General features: G+C 43.0%; 1 protein-coding gene and 1 non-coding gene across 2 annotated transcripts in view; both read left to right on the top strand.

Moving 5' to 3' along the window:
- The window catches only part of slc44a5a (solute carrier family 44 member 5a), a 116557-nt gene extending 104670 nt beyond the window's left edge, over nucleotides 1-11887 (top strand). The window contains exons 4-22 of the mRNA XM_041895910.2: nucleotides 4538-4622; nucleotides 5560-5644; nucleotides 5950-6078; nucleotides 6216-6276; nucleotides 6354-6477; nucleotides 6598-6681; nucleotides 7676-7788; nucleotides 7923-8054; nucleotides 8340-8439; nucleotides 8552-8644; nucleotides 8791-8878; nucleotides 9008-9270; nucleotides 9522-9616; nucleotides 9713-9816; nucleotides 9994-10067; nucleotides 10165-10235; nucleotides 10408-10496; nucleotides 10589-10673; nucleotides 10967-11887. Coding sequence (XP_041751844.1) covers nucleotides 4538-4622; nucleotides 5560-5644; nucleotides 5950-6078; nucleotides 6216-6276; nucleotides 6354-6477; nucleotides 6598-6681; nucleotides 7676-7788; nucleotides 7923-8054; nucleotides 8340-8439; nucleotides 8552-8644; nucleotides 8791-8878; nucleotides 9008-9270; nucleotides 9522-9616; nucleotides 9713-9816; nucleotides 9994-10067; nucleotides 10165-10235; nucleotides 10408-10496; nucleotides 10589-10673; nucleotides 10967-11061 — 1970 coding nt within the window. The 3' untranslated portion in view covers nucleotides 11062-11887. The remainder of the gene's footprint in view (nucleotides 1-4537; nucleotides 4623-5559; nucleotides 5645-5949; nucleotides 6079-6215; nucleotides 6277-6353; nucleotides 6478-6597; nucleotides 6682-7675; nucleotides 7789-7922; nucleotides 8055-8339; nucleotides 8440-8551; nucleotides 8645-8790; nucleotides 8879-9007; nucleotides 9271-9521; nucleotides 9617-9712; nucleotides 9817-9993; nucleotides 10068-10164; nucleotides 10236-10407; nucleotides 10497-10588; nucleotides 10674-10966) is intronic.
- Nucleotides 7256-7310, top strand: LOC121581713. The gene has a single exon (XR_006003248.1). It is a non-coding gene; the product is annotated as a U7 small nuclear RNA (small nuclear RNA).
- Nucleotides 11888-17366: the final 5479 nt, after the last annotated feature.

Raw genomic sequence — 17366 nt, forward strand, 5'->3', positions numbered from 1 at the left:
CTTATATTACCATCCCCACTAGGTAGAAACATTATAGGCAGCCCTACTCCCTATGCCCATCAGTAACTCAATAAGAGGAAGCTGTATCGTTGAGAAAAGAGAGAGAAGGATAAAATGCAGAAAGGGAAAATACAGCAGTCCTGTGTATTGATTCTGGTAGTAGAGAGTTGGTTTATGACTGATATCTGGTCAGTGTTGAAATAGAGAAGTGATATGCAGCAAAGGTCAGGCAGGGAGAGAGTGAGAAGAGAGAGAAGCCTTTGTTCAAAAATCATTTTGATTCAGACCTTTGACAGTCACAGCATGGGGTCTCTGTTGAAAAAGGGACTGTTTCATACTGTGACATTGCATTTGAGAACGTAGTGCTTCATTCAATCAAAACCTAACTTGCAGTCCTTAGTTGCACACTATAAAAACATATATTTTGTCCTGTAGCCAAATTCAACCACAGAATGGCCTTGTCGACTCAGCACACAAATAAATCCCTCCAATTTTCAGAATAAGTGAATGCAGGCATCAGTTTTTTGGTTGTTGATATCTTCAGCTTCTGAAACATAGAGATGAGGAGCATCCCAATCCTAACCCTTCTTTGATACAGCTGATAGACATATTCATAGAAGCAGTTTACTGGCCATCAGATACTCATGACCTTTAATTGCCAATCTGGCCTTATTCCTTCCAATGTCATTATTTAACCTTGCCATACAGACCCATTATAATATAAGTTGTCCCCTTTTGCTATAGACTCATAAGGAATTAATCCTTTTTCAATGTGCCACGGCCATTCCATCTCATATTTTAGTATGAGTTCACCTCGGTAATGGCGTGTGGTAGCTCTGGTCTCATATTTTAGTATGAGTTCACCTCAGTAATGGCGTGAGGTAGCTCTGGTCTCATATTTTAGTGTGATCTCATTCTTTAAAGAGCAGTAGGGATGCTGGCAGTCAAAACCAATAGAGCGTTTAGAGAGCTGATATTGGAGCGATGATGAAGTCACTCTTAACTCTTTATCCCGCCTGCCAGCTACCAATGACCTCATGCCATCAGGAGAGGAGAGCCCCCTCTCCCCCTCCTTCACATATGTACACACACACACACACATACACACACACACACACACACACAAAATACACAAACGTGCAAAATCACACACACACACCTTACTACAATCTACACCACACTCTAAGCCCCTCTACACCACACTTCAAGCCCCTCTACACCACACTCCAAGCCCCTCTACACCACACTCCAAGCCCCTCTACACCACACTCCAAGCCCCTCTACACCACACTCCAAGCCCTTCTACACCACACTCCAAGCCCCTCTACACCACACTCCAAGCCCCTCTATTCCACACTCCAAGCCCCTCTATTCCACACTCCAAGCCCCTCTACACCACACTCCAAGCCCCTCTACACCACACTCCAAGCCCCTCTACACCACACTCCAAGCCCCTCTACACCACACTCCAAGCCCCTCTACACCACACTCCAAGCCCCTCTACACCACACTCCAAGCCCCTCTACACCACACTCCAAGCCCCTCTACACCACACTCCAAGCCCTTCTACACCACACTCCAAGCCCCTCTACACCACTCCAAGCCCCTCTACACCACACTCCAAGCCCTTCTACACCACACTCCAAGCCCCTCTACACCACTCCAAGCCCCTCTACACCACACTAACATCCATAATGACTTCATCCTCTCAGGAACACTCACTTCAATCTTCTCTTTCTTTTTCTCTGCCTTTCTCTCTCTCTTGCTCCCACACACACACACACACACACACAGACACAGACACACACACACACACACACACATTAGTGATTTGCAGGTTGACTCATAACCCGCAGTCCCCGCAGTTATATCTGCGGGGCGGGCGGGTTTAGGGTCATGAAATATTGTATGGATGAAGGGCGGGTGGCGGGTTGAATAAAGAGAAAACAATGCTTAAAACATCTATAAATGTATCATTCTTGTGCAGTTCATATCTATAGGCTACATTGAGGTTTTTCTTTCATAATTTTTGATCTGCCATTAGTGCGTAAGCCTAAGCTTTAGGGCCTTACTGTACGTGTGCCAAATACACGCCAATCGCCAAATCCTTTTGGGAACTTGGGCAGAAACTTAACGTTGATCCACTGAGGCAAAAAGGACAATGTCAGAGTTTAATTCAATAAGAGAAAAGCTGCGAAATGGAGAGTTGAAAATAAAGAGAAGGGAGGGCCAGAAAAGTCATGTTTGGGAAAGATTTGGTGAAGTGGTAAAAGAGGATGATAGCAGTGCCGGCTATGTTATATGTGAAGCATTGTGAGGCGGTATACAAAATTCGACAGTCACAGATGGTCAAGGGAACTGTAGCCTACTGTTCAGATGGGTTAAATTGAAACTGAAATCTGGACACTGACTGTAAGTCTATAACTTCTCACATAGCCTAATATAATATTAACTCCTGCAGAATTAAGCATTTCTTGCAGTAAAATTATACATCAAATATTATTTATTTATTTTAGCATTGTGAGAGAATGAATGCGCGGTTAGGGACCGTCTGTAAAGGTGCTATCTTTATCAGCATTATAAAAGCTGATAGTATTTCTACCACATAAAATATGCATCCAAGCCAAACTAATTTCCTTAAAACCAGCAAAAAAAAGAAATCCTGCACCCCCTGTCAAAAAAGTATTATTCTGTCTCAGTGCATCTTCTATTGGCCTAATTGCAGGTTAGGGTCGGGTGCGGCCCTTAGATTTTAACTTTATCACCATCTCAATTGGGTTGAGGTCGGGGTATTGTGGAGGCCAGGTCATCTGATGCAGCCCTCCATCACTCTCCTTCTTGGTAAAATAGCCCTTACACAGCCTGGAGGTGTGTTGGGTCATTGTCCTGTTGAAAAACAAATAATAGTCCCACTAAGCCCAAACCAGATGAGATGGCGTATCGCTGCAGAATGATGTGGTAGCCATGCTGGTTAAGTCTGCCTTGAATTCTAAATAAATCACAAACAGTGTCACCAGCAAAGCACCCCCACACCATAACACCTCCTCCTCCATGCTTTATGGTGGGAAATACAATGCAGAGATCATCCGTTCACCCACACCACGTTGGAACCAAAAATCAAAAATTTGGACTCCAGACCAAAGGACAAATATCCACCGGTCTAATGTCCATTGCTCGTGTTTCTTGGCCCAAGCAGGTCTCTTCTTCTTATTGGTGTCCTTTAGTAGTGGTTTCTTTGCAGAAATTCTACCATAACGGCCTGATTCACACAATCCCTTCTGAACAGTTGATGTTGAGATGGGTCTGATACTTGAACTCAGTGAAGCATATATTTGGGCTGCAATTTCTGAGGCTGGTAACTCTAATGAACTTATCCTCTGCAGCAGAGGTAACTCTGGGTCTTCCATTCCTGTGGCGGTCCTTATGAGAGCCAGTTTCATCATAGCGCTTGATGGTTTTTGCGACTGCACTTGAAGAAACTTTCCAAGTTCTTGACATTTTCCATATTGACTGACCTTCATGTCTTAAAGTTATGATGGACTGTCGTTTCCCTTTGCTTATTTGAGCTGTTCTTGCCATATTATGGACTTGGTCTTTTACCAAATAAGGCTATATTCTGTATAACCCCCTACCTTGTCACAACACAACTGATTGGCTCATACGCATTAAGAAGGAAAGAAATTCCACAAATTAGTTGAACAGTTTTTTTTGGTTACTACATGATTCCATATGTGTTATTTCATAGTTTTGATGTCTTCACTATTATTATACAATGTAGAAAATAGTAAAAATAAAGAAAAACCCTTGAATGAGTAGGTGTGTCCAAACTTTTGACTGGTACTGTACATACATACACACAAACACACACATGCAGTGTCTTAGAAAGCGAAATCTCCTTTCCTGTACGCTTTCTGAACAATGCTGTAAACGATGCAGAAAATAAGCCTTAGAAGAGCAGTAGCCACTGGAATGAGAAGTGTGATTGCACTTTTTACAGCAGTACAGCACTAAAAGACACACAATGACCTCATCTATGGGGCGGCAGGTAGCTTAGTGGTTAAGAGCGTTGTGCCAGTAACCGAAAGGTCGCTGGTTCTAATCCCCGAGCCGACTAGGTGAAAAATCTGTCTGTGCCCTTGAGCAAGGCACTTAACCCTAATTGCTCCTGTAAGTCGCTCTGGATAAGAGCGTCTGCTAAATGACTAAAATGTAAATATTTAAAACCCTGCCAAAAGAATCAGAGCAGTTAGATTCAGGAAGTGGGAATAAGACTTCAGTGTATCGAGACTTTCCATCTATTTTTATTTTGTTTCGGTATTAGAAAACAGAGATAAAAGAGGATGATTTGTTCTCGCTCCCTCTCTCCGTCTCCTTATTTCTCCCTCTGTCTGTCTATCTGTCGGTCTCTCTCTCTCTCTCTCTCTCTCTCTCGCTCTCTCCATTTCTCTCTCGCTCCCTCTGTCCATCTGTCTGCTTCTTTCTCTCTCATTCTGTCTCTCTGTCTCTCTCTCACTCGTTTTTTTTCCTCTCTCTCCAGCGTGGCTACAAGGTGACCCCAGGAAGGTGATCTACCCTACAGACAGCTACGGACAGTTCTGTGGGAAGAAAGGCACTCCAAACGCGTGAGTAATTACTGTAGTGAGTGAATAGCGTACCATTAGTACTTCTGATTTCTCTGAGTAATTAGGGACATACCGCCTAGCCATTTGAGGTGATGATAATTCCCTTGTGCCCTATTTGCTGCTATTAATTGGTGCATACCTGCCAATTAACACACCTGCCAGAGGTTTCCCCCTACCACTGATACAGGGTCAGATATTTTTTCATCCCCCTGAATTCAGTTTAGGATAATCTGATCCTAGATCTGTTGTTAAAGTTAACTTCCATCTAGCCCTAGTGTGGTCCTCTGGACCATTGGCTGGTTCTTTATCTAAGCACTAAGTACTTCAATGCTATTATATTGACCATTACAATTAAAAGGCAGCTCACCCCCACACACAGTTCCCATTGTCAACGAAATCAAACCCAGTGAATCCAAAGTCTAATACCGCATCCCCACACTAAACTGCTCGGTGTTGAATTCCCCTCATAGAACTCAAGCGTGATTGACAGGCTGTAACCGTGGTGATGATTCATTCTTTATCAATGGCTGTAAAGCGGTGATAAGGCTGTTTGTGGGACCAGGCTATGAGATAGGGAGTAGTGTATTTACTCCCAGTTAGCTAGGGCCCTCAGATCTCAGCAGCTCATAATTACCACTGTGTTTTTCTCCCAGGATTATGGGATTGTGATGGAGTTTAGCCTGGAACACGTGTCGAGAAGAGACTACACCACTCTCTCACCCATTATACTGAAACACTGGAGCATACAGACTAAAATTTACAAAAATGTTAACAGATATTAGGAACGGAAGGGGAGAGATAGATGTCTATTTTAACATCATTGTATGGGAGACTATAAGAGGGATTTTATCTGAATCTGTCCTCTGTACTCTACAGCCCCCCAGTGGTAGTACTGTATCAGTTCTAAACCCTGTCCATGTTTGTGTTCTTTCTATAGAAAAAAATCCATACTGTTCTACTTCAACATCCTGAAATGTGCCAACCCTGCTGTCCTCATCAACCTACAGTGCCCGACCACTCAGGTATTCATAACATATTGGTCAAGTGATGTCAGAGAAAATAACAGAGTAATGGAGTATTTAAGTGTAGTGGCTGTTCAAACTTGGGTGTCATATCAGACACAGGCGGCTGGTGGTACCTTAATTGGGGAGTACGGGCTCATTGTAATTGCTGGAACGGAATGAATGGAATGGTATCAAACACATGGTTTCCATGAGTTTGATACCATTCCATTCACTCCATCCCAGCCATTATTATGAGCTGTCCTCCTCTCACCAGCCTCCTGTGATATCAGTTTACTGACTTATTTGTGTGTGTTTCCAAACAGATGTGTGTTTCCAAGTGCCCGGACAGATTTGCCACCTACACAGATATGCAGTTGCAATACCAAATCACTGCAGCCCCCTGGGACTACTACAGACAGTTCTGCAAACCAGGATTCAACAACCCAACAAAGGTATGTACTATGTATGTAAGCTGTTTGCATGTGTGAGTATGTTGGTTTCTAAAAGGCAGTGTGTAGGCAGTATACTGTTAGGATGTGAAGTGTGTTTGCATTGATTGCAACATCTTGATCTTGCTTTTTATTTTCAGCCCGTTGCACAAGTGTTACGAGACGAGGACTGTCCATCGATGATCGTGCCTAGCAGACCATGTAAGTACAGGGGGAAATGACAGCAACTGGCAGGCAATTATGAAGAACTTATGGTACTGAAATGTCTTGTCTACTAGTCCTACAGCGTTGTTTTCCTGACTTCATCACTCTGAATGGAACCCTGACGGTGGCCAAAAGAACCCACTTCAAAGATGCCCTGGACACAGCCCGCAGTGTGACTGAACTAAGAGATGCTGCCAAGTGAGTTACAAAGACACACACGCACATGCATGTGGATGTGCGTATTCATGCATACACACACACACACACACAGACATTTCTGTAAGAACTGCAGTTTTAGCATGGTATTGTCTCCTACAGTGGCATCACAGGTCTGGTGGATGCTAAGGAGGTTGGGATGAAGATTGTGGAGGACTACGCCGCCTCATGGAACTGGATCTTAATGTAAAAACCCACATGAAAACTAGAATACCACAGTACTTACTATAGAATTCTGTAGTATACTGTAGAATACTTTACCACACACTGTAGTATCTCTATCATGTGTAGTAATTAGTATAGAATTTTGTAGTGTACTAGGACTAGTGGTCCTCTGTAGCTCAATTGGTAGAGCATGGCGCTTGTAACGCCAGGGTAGTGGGTTCGATCCCCGGGACCACCCATACGTAAAAATTTATGCACACATGACTGTAAGTCGCTTTGGATAAAAGCGTCTGCTAAATGTCATATTATTATTTACTATAGAATACTATTCAAACGCTACAGTATTACCCACAAAAATACTACAGTAATGTCTGCAAAAACACTACACTTTTCCCCCCTATAATAAATACTTAAGTATTTAATTTGCATATACCCTGCCCATTCCCCTCCCCCATTTCCCAATTTGTGCCACCTATAAGTGAGAAACCTAAATGCCAAGTATAGGCCATATATTGTGTTCCCTACAGGTTATAGAAAAGAGTAGAAGCTATGAACTATCAGTTCAGACCCCAGTCCTACCTATATACAGGTTAGGGAAAATTTGCTCTTTTAGTATTTCTCCAGTAGGTTTCCTCAAGGAGAAAGCCTGCACTTCTTCGTCAAAGATAATCAAACAAAAACACTATCTATAGTAAATACTACAGTAATGTCCGCAAAAACACTACAGTATGCTACAATCTGCGAAAACACTACATGAATAACTATAATATTTATTTTACTACAGTATTTATACTATAGTTAACTGTAAATACTACAGTAAAGTTTACAAAAACACTACCGGGTAATGCTATAGTATTTATACTATAGTATACTATAGTACCTTTTCATGTGGCAGAGATACACTGTGTTGAGTTATTATAACGGACAATGAATTGTTATATATGGTACTGTATTGTATTTTTACGGTACTGTAAAATACTATATTTAGAGAGTGTACTGTATATTATATTTCCAGAGGTCTGGTGATAGCTCTGGTGGTCAGTCTGATATTCATCCTGCTGCTACGTTTCACTGCCGGACTCCTCCTCTGGTTCACCATCATCGCAGTCATACTGGTCATTGCATATGGTCAGTACGTGTGTGTTTGTGTGTGCCTGTGTGTATCTACCTGTTTGTGTGCGTGCTTGCGTGTGTGTTACCAGTGTGTTACCAGTGTATGTCTGTTCCCACCTCTTTAACCTCTGCTTTCTGTGACTCTGTAGGGATATGGCACTGTTACCTGGAGTTCTCCCTACTGAGGAAGCAGCCCGGGGCAGACGTGACCATCGTAGACATCGGCTTCCAGACAGAAGTCATGGTTTACCTGCAGCTCAGCCAGACATGGCTCATCTTCTGTGAGTCATCACCTCTCTCATGACTAGCTCTCTCTCTTTCTCTGATGACCATCTCTCTCTCAGCCTTGTCTCAGGGCTAAGTCTCTTTCAAAGCATTTAGCCTGATGACCAGTTTCAGTAAAAGTTCCAAATGTCTCAAAGTATATGGTTGTTCTGTAATACAGTCTTTCATTTACTTTACACATTAGAAATGGAGAAAATGTTTGGTTAGGATTGACGCTACTATGGTTTGGCTCAGACTCTCTCTAACTTTCTGCTGTCTCTCCTCCCCTCTCTCTCTGTTAGTGATAGCTCTGGGTACCATAGAAGCCTCTATCCTGATCATTTTGGTATTCCTGAGGAGGAGAGTACGGGTGGCTATCGCTCTACTGAGAGAAGGAAGCAGGTAAGTCAACTAATAGTAACAGCTTCAGCGTTCTCTCACTTTCTTTCTTTATTGAGTTTGAGAAGAGTGTATTTCCAACGACTGATGTTCTTCTCGTGCCTCTGGTCTCTAGGGCCGTCAGCTACGTCATGTCAACGCTCTTCTACCCAATCATCACCTTCCTGCTGCTGGCCATCTGCAGCTCCTATTTTGCCGTTACCTCTGTGTATCCTCTTACTAGTGTGGTGTTTCTCCACTAGAGGGCGGTGTTGTTGCATTTCTTTGTTTAGCGTGAATCGAAGAAGGTGGTGTTCTATTGTGTATTGTTGTACAAGAGCAACATGTTTGAATCTTCATCAGCGTTACACACAGATTCCTGGCCTCCTCAGGAGATGCCATCTATAAAGTAATGGCTGCTGAGCCCAACTGCATGTACGCAAACAAGACATGTAATCCTGAGGTAAGTTCCCTTTTTCTTAACTCAATTCAACTCAATCTAAGTATCCTGCAGACACACACAGAAACTCGGGTTTTAGTACCCCAGATTTGCATGGATGGTAATCAGGTATTTTCCCTATTTCCATCCCAGACTTTCAACAAGACCAACGTGTCCAAGGTGTGTCCGGGCACCCAGTGTATGTTTGCGTTCTACGGCGGGGAGACACCCTACCACCGCTACCTCTTCATCCTCCAGCTGTCCAACCTGCTCATCTTCCTGTGGCTGGTCAACTTCACCATCGCCCTGGGACAGTGTACCCTGGCTGGGGCCTTCGCTTCCTACTACTGGGCCCGGAAGAAGCCCCAGGACATCCCCCCCTGTCCCCTGTTCTCTTCATTTAGCAGGGCCATACGGTAAGTAGCCTTCCATTCCAGACTGCCAGTACAGTAGATTAGCAAGGTTACTGGAAAAGTTAGTTTCATTATGGCTCAGGAGTTGTTTGAACCAGGTATTTATGTGTTTAGAGGGTTTGGGAGGTGAAGATTTGTATTAATGATAGACTGACTAAAGCAGGTGTGTGTGTGTGTGTGTGTGTGTGTGTGTGTGTGTGTGTGTGTGTGTGTGTGTGTGTGTGTGTGTGTGTGTGTGTGTGTCTGGGTTACAGGTATCACACGGGCTCACTTGCGTTTGGTGCTCTAATTCTGGCCATGGTTCAGATGGCCCGAATTATCCTGGAGTATCTAGATTCTAAACTCAAAGGTGAGTTTGGCTTTAGGACAGTACAGTACAGTATTACATCATCTAGTCCTGGATGTGACTCTATGGAGTAACTCGTCACTAATGGTCTGTGTTCAGGTGCCAATAACGTGGTAGCGCGCTTCGTGCTCTGCTGCCTTAAATGCTGTTTCTGGTGTCTAGAGCGCTTCGTCAAATTCATGAACAGAAATGCTTACATTATGGTGAGTATGGTAGTTTGTGGGCGTCCATATGCACTGATATTATTACATAGCTGTTCCTCTGTGTGAAGTGGTGCTAATTTAGCCACAGAATCAGGGGGAGCTGAATATGACCGAACAACTCAATTGTAGGCTATAGTATTACTCAATATGGTCCCATGGTCTGTGTGTTCTCTCTAGATTGCGATGTATGGAAAGGGCTTCTGCATGTCAGCTCGAGACGCCTTCTGCCTACTGATGAGAAACGTAGTCAGGTAAGGCCCTCTGAAGCCAGGGGCTGGATTATTAGGCTACCCAGATGGTGGCACCTTACTGAGCTAACCTCACTGGGTTCCCCCCTCTCTCCTGCAGGGTGGCGGTGCTGGACAGAGTGACAGACTTCCTACTGTTCCTGGGGAAAGTGCTAATAGCAGGGAGTGTAGGTGAGTCATTGCAAAAAACATATTTTTGTTCTTGTGACTTCTCTTAACCTTTTTAGGATAAGTTTATGAGTATTGATATTTTCTTTGACTGAAATCCGTCAAAAGTGTAAATAAATGATGAAGTGTATCGGTGGGTATTTACAATGTTGATTGTGTTTTTTGTGTGTTGCAGGCATCATAGCCTTCTTTTTCTTCACACACAAAATACCCATCTTTCAGGAAGAAGTGCCGACCTTGCATTACTACTGGGTACCTTTACTGGTAAGAGACACAAATAGAAAGGGTATAGCAATGGGTATATCCTACATTCAGCTGTGTATTGATGGTGTATTATCGTGTCTTATCATTGGCAGACAGTGATATTCGGGTCCTATTTGATCGCTCATGGATTCTTCAGTGTTTATGCAATGTGTGTAGACACGCTGTTCCTGTGTTTCTGTAAGTAAAGCCTCTGTATTCCTCTTCATAAACATGCTTCCAAAACACTTATTGATTCATTACTGTTGAATGCGAAAATCACATCTGAAAGAATATGCCTGCTCTCATCCTGGGCTCTGGCATCTTTGATTGACTATTCAGTCGATCCCAATATCAATGCTTTGGCTGCTTTTACAACTGTAAAAACCACCATGGCTGTTCACTTGCTTCACGTTCTATCTGAGCACCTCTAACCCCTCTCTCCTCCTCTCCTCCTGTATCCCTTTCTCCACTCCTCCCATACACCCCTCCAGGTGAGGACTTGGAGAGGAATGACGGGAGCCCTGAAAAGCCTTTCCTCATGTCCGCTGGGCTGCACAGTATTCTGAGAAAAACTGACCACCACTGAGGAACACAACACAACACTGTCCTACAAACTAATAGCTTTACTCTTCTGAGATATTTAGCATGCTTTAAACTGAACAGAGCTGAACACTGGCTACCTACACTATGCTGTCTATCAACTAGCAAGTAATGTCAGTCTCTAATGGACAATGAGACCACTGGCTGTGACTATTGCAACTCAGAAACTTCTCAACTTTTCAGAATTAACACTGACTGTGATTTTGAGGGACTATGAGACTCCTCCTAAGAACTCTTACATTGACTATGACATTTGAATAATTATTAGACATACAGGACACGGACACGAGACTAATAGTGTTACTATTAGATGTGAAGACTCTGCTACTGCCTTACCTCAGGACTAGGAATTCACAGGCAGTAACTCTTTTGGAACAAGGTCAGGTGGTCAGACTTCACTGTGACTTGTGCAGATAATCCAACAAACTCGTAACTCTCTGGTGCAGTGAGAGAGAGAGAGACACTTATGGTTTACTCCAAACACATCAGAGGCTATGCATATCCAACCTGCAGTACATTACTATCGTCCCGAATCATCAGCAGCTGTACTGTAACTGCAGTTAACATGGACAAGGGACCTTACTGCAAAGAAAAGTGCAGCAGACTCTGACGGAACCCTAAATTGAAGTCCAGCCAATACTTGTTCTGCAGACTTTGTGTCTTTTAGCTAATGCTCAAACCGGTTGATTTATGCTACTCAAACCTGTATTGTGTGTATGATACTACACTGTACATGTATGTCAGTGGAGGCTGCTGAGGGGAGAATGGCTCCTAATAATGTAGGAAACGGAGCAAATGGAATGGCATCGAACACCTGGAAACCATGTGTTTGATGTATTTGATACTATTCCACTGATACCGCTCCAGTCATTACCACGAGCCCGTCCTCCCCAATTAAGGTGCCACCAACCTCCTGTGATGTATGTTTGGAGGGACTAGCTGTTCCGAATAAGGGCTTCTGTATATAATAATAATAATATGCCATTTAGCAGACGCTTTTATCCAAAGCGACTTACAGTCATGTGCGCATACATTTTTACGTATGGGTGGTCCCGGGGATCGAACCCACTACCCTGGCGTTACAAGCGCCATGCTCTACCAATTGAGCTACAGAGGACCACAATATATCTGATATGCTCCTGTCCTACTGTATGAATATTGAATCCTACTGTATCAATTTCGTCAAAACAGGATGGTTTCACTTTAACTCAACCAGAGCTCAGGATTTGATTTTGAAGTCATGTCATCTCTTGGTCCTGATAGGATCTCATTACAACTGAATGGTGTTACTCCCTGGCCAATAGACTACTCTCCATAAACCATACATACTGTATGTTGTGTGATAGGAAAACCTGCAAGCAAACAAAAATCCCTATGCCTGGCTTTGGTTGCTGTATGGTGGATTACAATTGTCTGAAGTGCAGATTTTTCATTTTACCTGGATGACCACCATGGCTCTGGCAAATACTTGGAGAGACTAACAAATACAGAGGTTGTGTACAAAACACTGGTAGAAAGTATCCACCATATTAAACAGAAGGCTATGGCAGATCCTGTGGAGATTCAGATAAGTATGTCAGTGTCACCGCAATTAAGTCATACATAAAGCCTTATGCTCAGCTAGGTAAACAGCATTTCTTTTTCAATGGATCTTAATTACAGGTACTAGTTAATGTGCCTAGCTAGTGGATAATGGAGGCTTTTACTTTAGGTTAAACACCTTTTAGACTCCTGGCAATTGAAGGATGTCAATGCCATTTTGGTAGAATTTGTACTTCAGTGGTGGTACAGATGAAAAAAGTGCTACCTTTTTATAATGTAAATTACATGTACATGCTCTTTTCTACATTTTGGGATGTATATTTAATTTGGGATTTTCTTTTGTAAAATTGAGTCAATGAGAATGTGAAGTGACCTTTATAAATAAAAAGCATTTGAATAGTTCCATGTGCTTTACAGTATTTCATGTGCCATGTAATGCGTTTACACCATCAACAATTTCTACAGTGTGAAAACATGATGGGCAATATTTAAATATTGTGCAAAGCTACAGCTATTGCAGCTAAAGCCTACTTCAAAATCACTGTAGAACCCATAAATCCCAATTACCCGTCTATTCTTCCTTGTTTTGAGTTTGTCTTTTCAACTCTGAGGGCTCTATTCAATCTGTAACACTAAAGTGTTACAGATTCTGCTATTGAAATGTTAAGTTAATTTGAGCCAAAATATGCAGCGTTTACCATGAATGGAATCTCCACTAAAGCGGGAACATTGCCTTTAAATTTCAACCAAGCTGTAAAGCTGAACTTCCTCGATGCAGATTGAATAGATCCCTTATTTCCAACCAAAGATTATGGATATACTGACAAGATACTCGTCTCTCCGCCCTAACAATGGGAGTCGCACCTGCCTATCATTTCTTTGGATTGGTGGATACATCTCATTATTGTAATCCTTTTTTGAATATTCGATGAGGGTTGTTGACATCAACTGCCTTTAGTCAGTGGAGAGAGATGCTATGCTACTAGCATCATGCCATGAATATGCATAGCCATCTCGAGACAACTCTGATATAATTTTCTCAAAGTTGCCAGGATGTCACGTGTCCTACTTATACACTATATATACAAAGGTATGTTGACACCCCTTCAAATTAGTGGATTCGGCTATTTCAGCCACACCCGTTGCTGACAGGTGTATAAAATCGAGCACACAGCCATGCAAATTCCATAGACAAACATTGGCAATAGAATGGTCTTACTGAAGAGCTCAGTGACTTTCAACGTGGCACTGTCATAGGATGCCACCTTTCCAATAAGTCAGTTCTTCACATTTCTGCCCTGCTAGAGCTGCCCCGGTCAACTGTAAGTGCTGTTATTGTAAAGTGGAAATGTCTAGGAGCAACAATGGCTCAACCGCGAAGTCCACACAAGCTCACAGAACGGGACCGCCGGGTGCTGAAGCACATAGTGCGTAAAAATCATCTGTCCTGGGTTGCGACACTCACTACCGAGTTTCAAACTGCCTCTGGAAGCAATTTCAGCACAATAACTGTTAGTCGGGAGCTTCATGAAATGGGATTCCATGGCCGACCAGCTGCACACAAGCCTAAGATCCCCATGCGCAATACCAAGCGTTGGCTGGAGTGGTGTAAAGCTCGCCGCCATTGGACTGTGGAGCAGTGGAAATGCGTTCTCTGGAGTGATGAATCACGCTTCACCATCTGTCAGTCCGACTGACTAATCTGGGTTTGGCTAATGCCAGGAGAACACTACCTGCCCCAATACATAGTGCCAACTGTAAAGTTTGGTGGAGGAGGAATAATGGTCTGGGGCTGTTTTTCATGTTTCGGGCTAGACCTTTAGTTCCAGTGAAGGGAAATCTTAATGCTACAGCATACAATAACATTCTAGATGATTCTGTGCTTCCAACTTTGTTGCAACAGTTTGGGGAAGGCTCTTTCCTGTTTCAGCATGACAATGCCCCTGTGCACAAAGCGAGATCCATACAGAAATGGTTTGTCGAGAACTTGACTGGCCTGCACAGAGCCCTGACCTCAACCCCATTGAACACCTTTGGGATTAATTGGAACGCTGACTGCGAGCCAGGCCTACTCGCCCAACATCAGTGCCCGACCTCACTAATGCTCTTGTGGCTGAATGGAAGCAAGTCCCCGCAGCAATGTTCCAACATCTAGTGGAAAGCCTTCCCAGAAGAGTGGAGGTTAAATAGATTATACATTGGGGGAAAAAGGTATTTAGTCAGCCACCAATTGTGCAAGTTCTCCCATTTAAAAAGATGAGAGAGGCCTGTAATTTTCATCATAGGTACACGTCAACTATGACAAATCCAGAAAATCACATTGTAGGATTTTTAATGAATTTATTTGCAAATTATGGTGGAAAATAAGTATTTGGTCACCTACAAACAAGCAAGATTTCTGGCTCTCACAGACCTGTAACTTCTTCTTTAAGAGGCTCCTCTGTCCTCCACTCGTTACCTGTATTAATGGCACCTGTTTGAACTTGTTATCAGTATAAAAGACACCTGTCCACAACCTCAAACAGTCACACTCCAAACTCCACTATGGCTGAGACCAAAGAGCTGTCAAAGGACACCAGAAACAAAATTGTAGACCTGCACCAGGCTGGGAAGACTGAATCTGCAATAGGTAAGCAGCTTGGTTTGAAGAAATCAACTGTGGGAGCAATTATTAGGAAATGGAAGACATACAAGACCACTGATAATCTCCCTCGATCTGGGGCTCCACGCAAGATCTCACCCCGTGGGGTCAAAACGGGGGGACCTAGTGAATGACCTGCAGAGAGCTGGGACCAAAGTAACAAAGACTTACAGAAAACGTTTGACCTGTGTCATTGCCAACAAAGGGTATATAACAAAGTATTGAGAAACTTTTATTGACCAAATACTTATTTTCCACCATAATTTGCAAATAAATTCATAAAAAATCCTACAATGTGATTTTCTGGATTTTCTTTTCTCATTTTGTCTGTCATAGTTGACGTGTACCTATGTTGAAAATTATAGGTCTCTCTCATCTTTTTAAGTGGGAGAACTTGCACAATTGGTGGCTGACAATACTTTTTTCCCCCACTGTATATATACACTACCAGTCAAAAGTTTGGACACACCTACTCATTCAAGGGTTTTTTATTTTTACATTGTAGAATAATAGTGAAGACATCAAAACTATGAAATAACACATATGGAATCATGTAGTAACCAAAAAAGTGTTAAACAAAATATATATTATATTTAAGATTCTTCAAATAGCCACCCTTTGCCATGATGACAGCTTAGCACACTCTTGGCCAGTCCCTGCCGCTGAAAAACATTTTTTTACATTTACATTTTTAGTCATTTAGCAGACGCTCTTATCCAGAGCGACTTACAGTTATGAATACATATTTTTTTATACTGGCCCCCCGTGGGAATCGAACCCACAACCCTGGCATTGCAAACGCCATGCTCTATCAACTGAGCTACATCCCTGCCGGCCATTCCCTCCCCTACCCTGGACGACGCTGGGCCAATTGTGCGCCGCCCATGAGTCTCCCGGTCGCGGCCGGCTGCGACAGAGCCTGGATTCGAACCAGGATCTCTAGTGGCACAGTTAACACTGCGATGCAGTGCCTTAGACCACTGCGCAACATCCCTACAGCATGATGCTGCCACCACCATGCTTCACTGTAGGGATGGTGCCAGGTTTCCTCCAGACGTGACGCTTGACATTCAGGACAAAGAGTTCAATCTTGGTTTCATCAGACCAGAGAATGTTTCTCATCGTCTGAGAGTCTTTAGTTGCCTTTTGGCAAACTCCAAGCGGGCTGTCATGTGCCTTTTACTGAGGAGTGGCTTCCGTCTGGCCGCTCTACCATAAAGGCCTGATTGGTGGAGTGCTGCAGAGATGGTTGTCCTTCTGGAAGGTTCTCCCATCTCCACAGAGGAACTCTAGAGCTCTGTCAGAGTGACCAAGTTCTTGGTCACCTCCCTGACCAAGGCCCTTCTCCCACATTGCTCAGTTTGGCCAGGTGGCCAGCTCTAGGAAGAGTCTTGGTAGTTCCAAACTTCTTCCATTTAAGAATGATGGAAGCCACTGTGTTCTTGGGGAACTTCAATGCTGCAGACATTTTTTGGTACCCTTCCACAGATCTGTGCCTCGACACAATCCTGTCTCGGAGCTCTACGGACAATTCCTTCGACCTCATGGCTTGGTTTTTGCTCTGACATGCACTGTCAACTGTGGGACCATATATAGACAGTTTTGTGCCTTTCCAAATCAAGTCCAATCAATTGAATTTACCACAGGTGGACTCCAATCAAGTTGTAGAAACATCAAGGATGATCAATGGAAACATGATACACCTGAGCTCAATTTCAAGTCTCATAGCAAAGGGTATGAATACTTACGTAAATAAGGTATGTTAAAAAAAATTGCTAAGATTTCTAAACCTGTTTTCGCTTTGTCATTATAGGGTATTGTGTGTAGATTGCAGATTTTTTTTTTTTAATCCATTTTAGAATAAGGCTGTAACGTAACAATGTGGAAAAAGTAAAGGGGTCTTAAGACTTTCCGAAGGCACTGTATATCTGTTTTCCCAGTCATATGAAATCCATAGATTAGGGCCTAATTAATTTATTTCAATTGACTGATTTCCTTATATGGACTGTAACTCAGTAAAAATCTTTGAAATTGTTGCATATTCCATTTATATTTTTGATCAGTGTACACACCACACACACCCCAGAAACTAAGTAATCCATTTAATC

This window comes from Coregonus clupeaformis, chromosome 14, assembly GCF_020615455.1.
Source record: "Coregonus clupeaformis isolate EN_2021a chromosome 14, ASM2061545v1, whole genome shotgun sequence".
Lineage (NCBI taxonomy): Eukaryota > Metazoa > Chordata > Actinopteri > Salmoniformes > Salmonidae > Coregonus > Coregonus clupeaformis.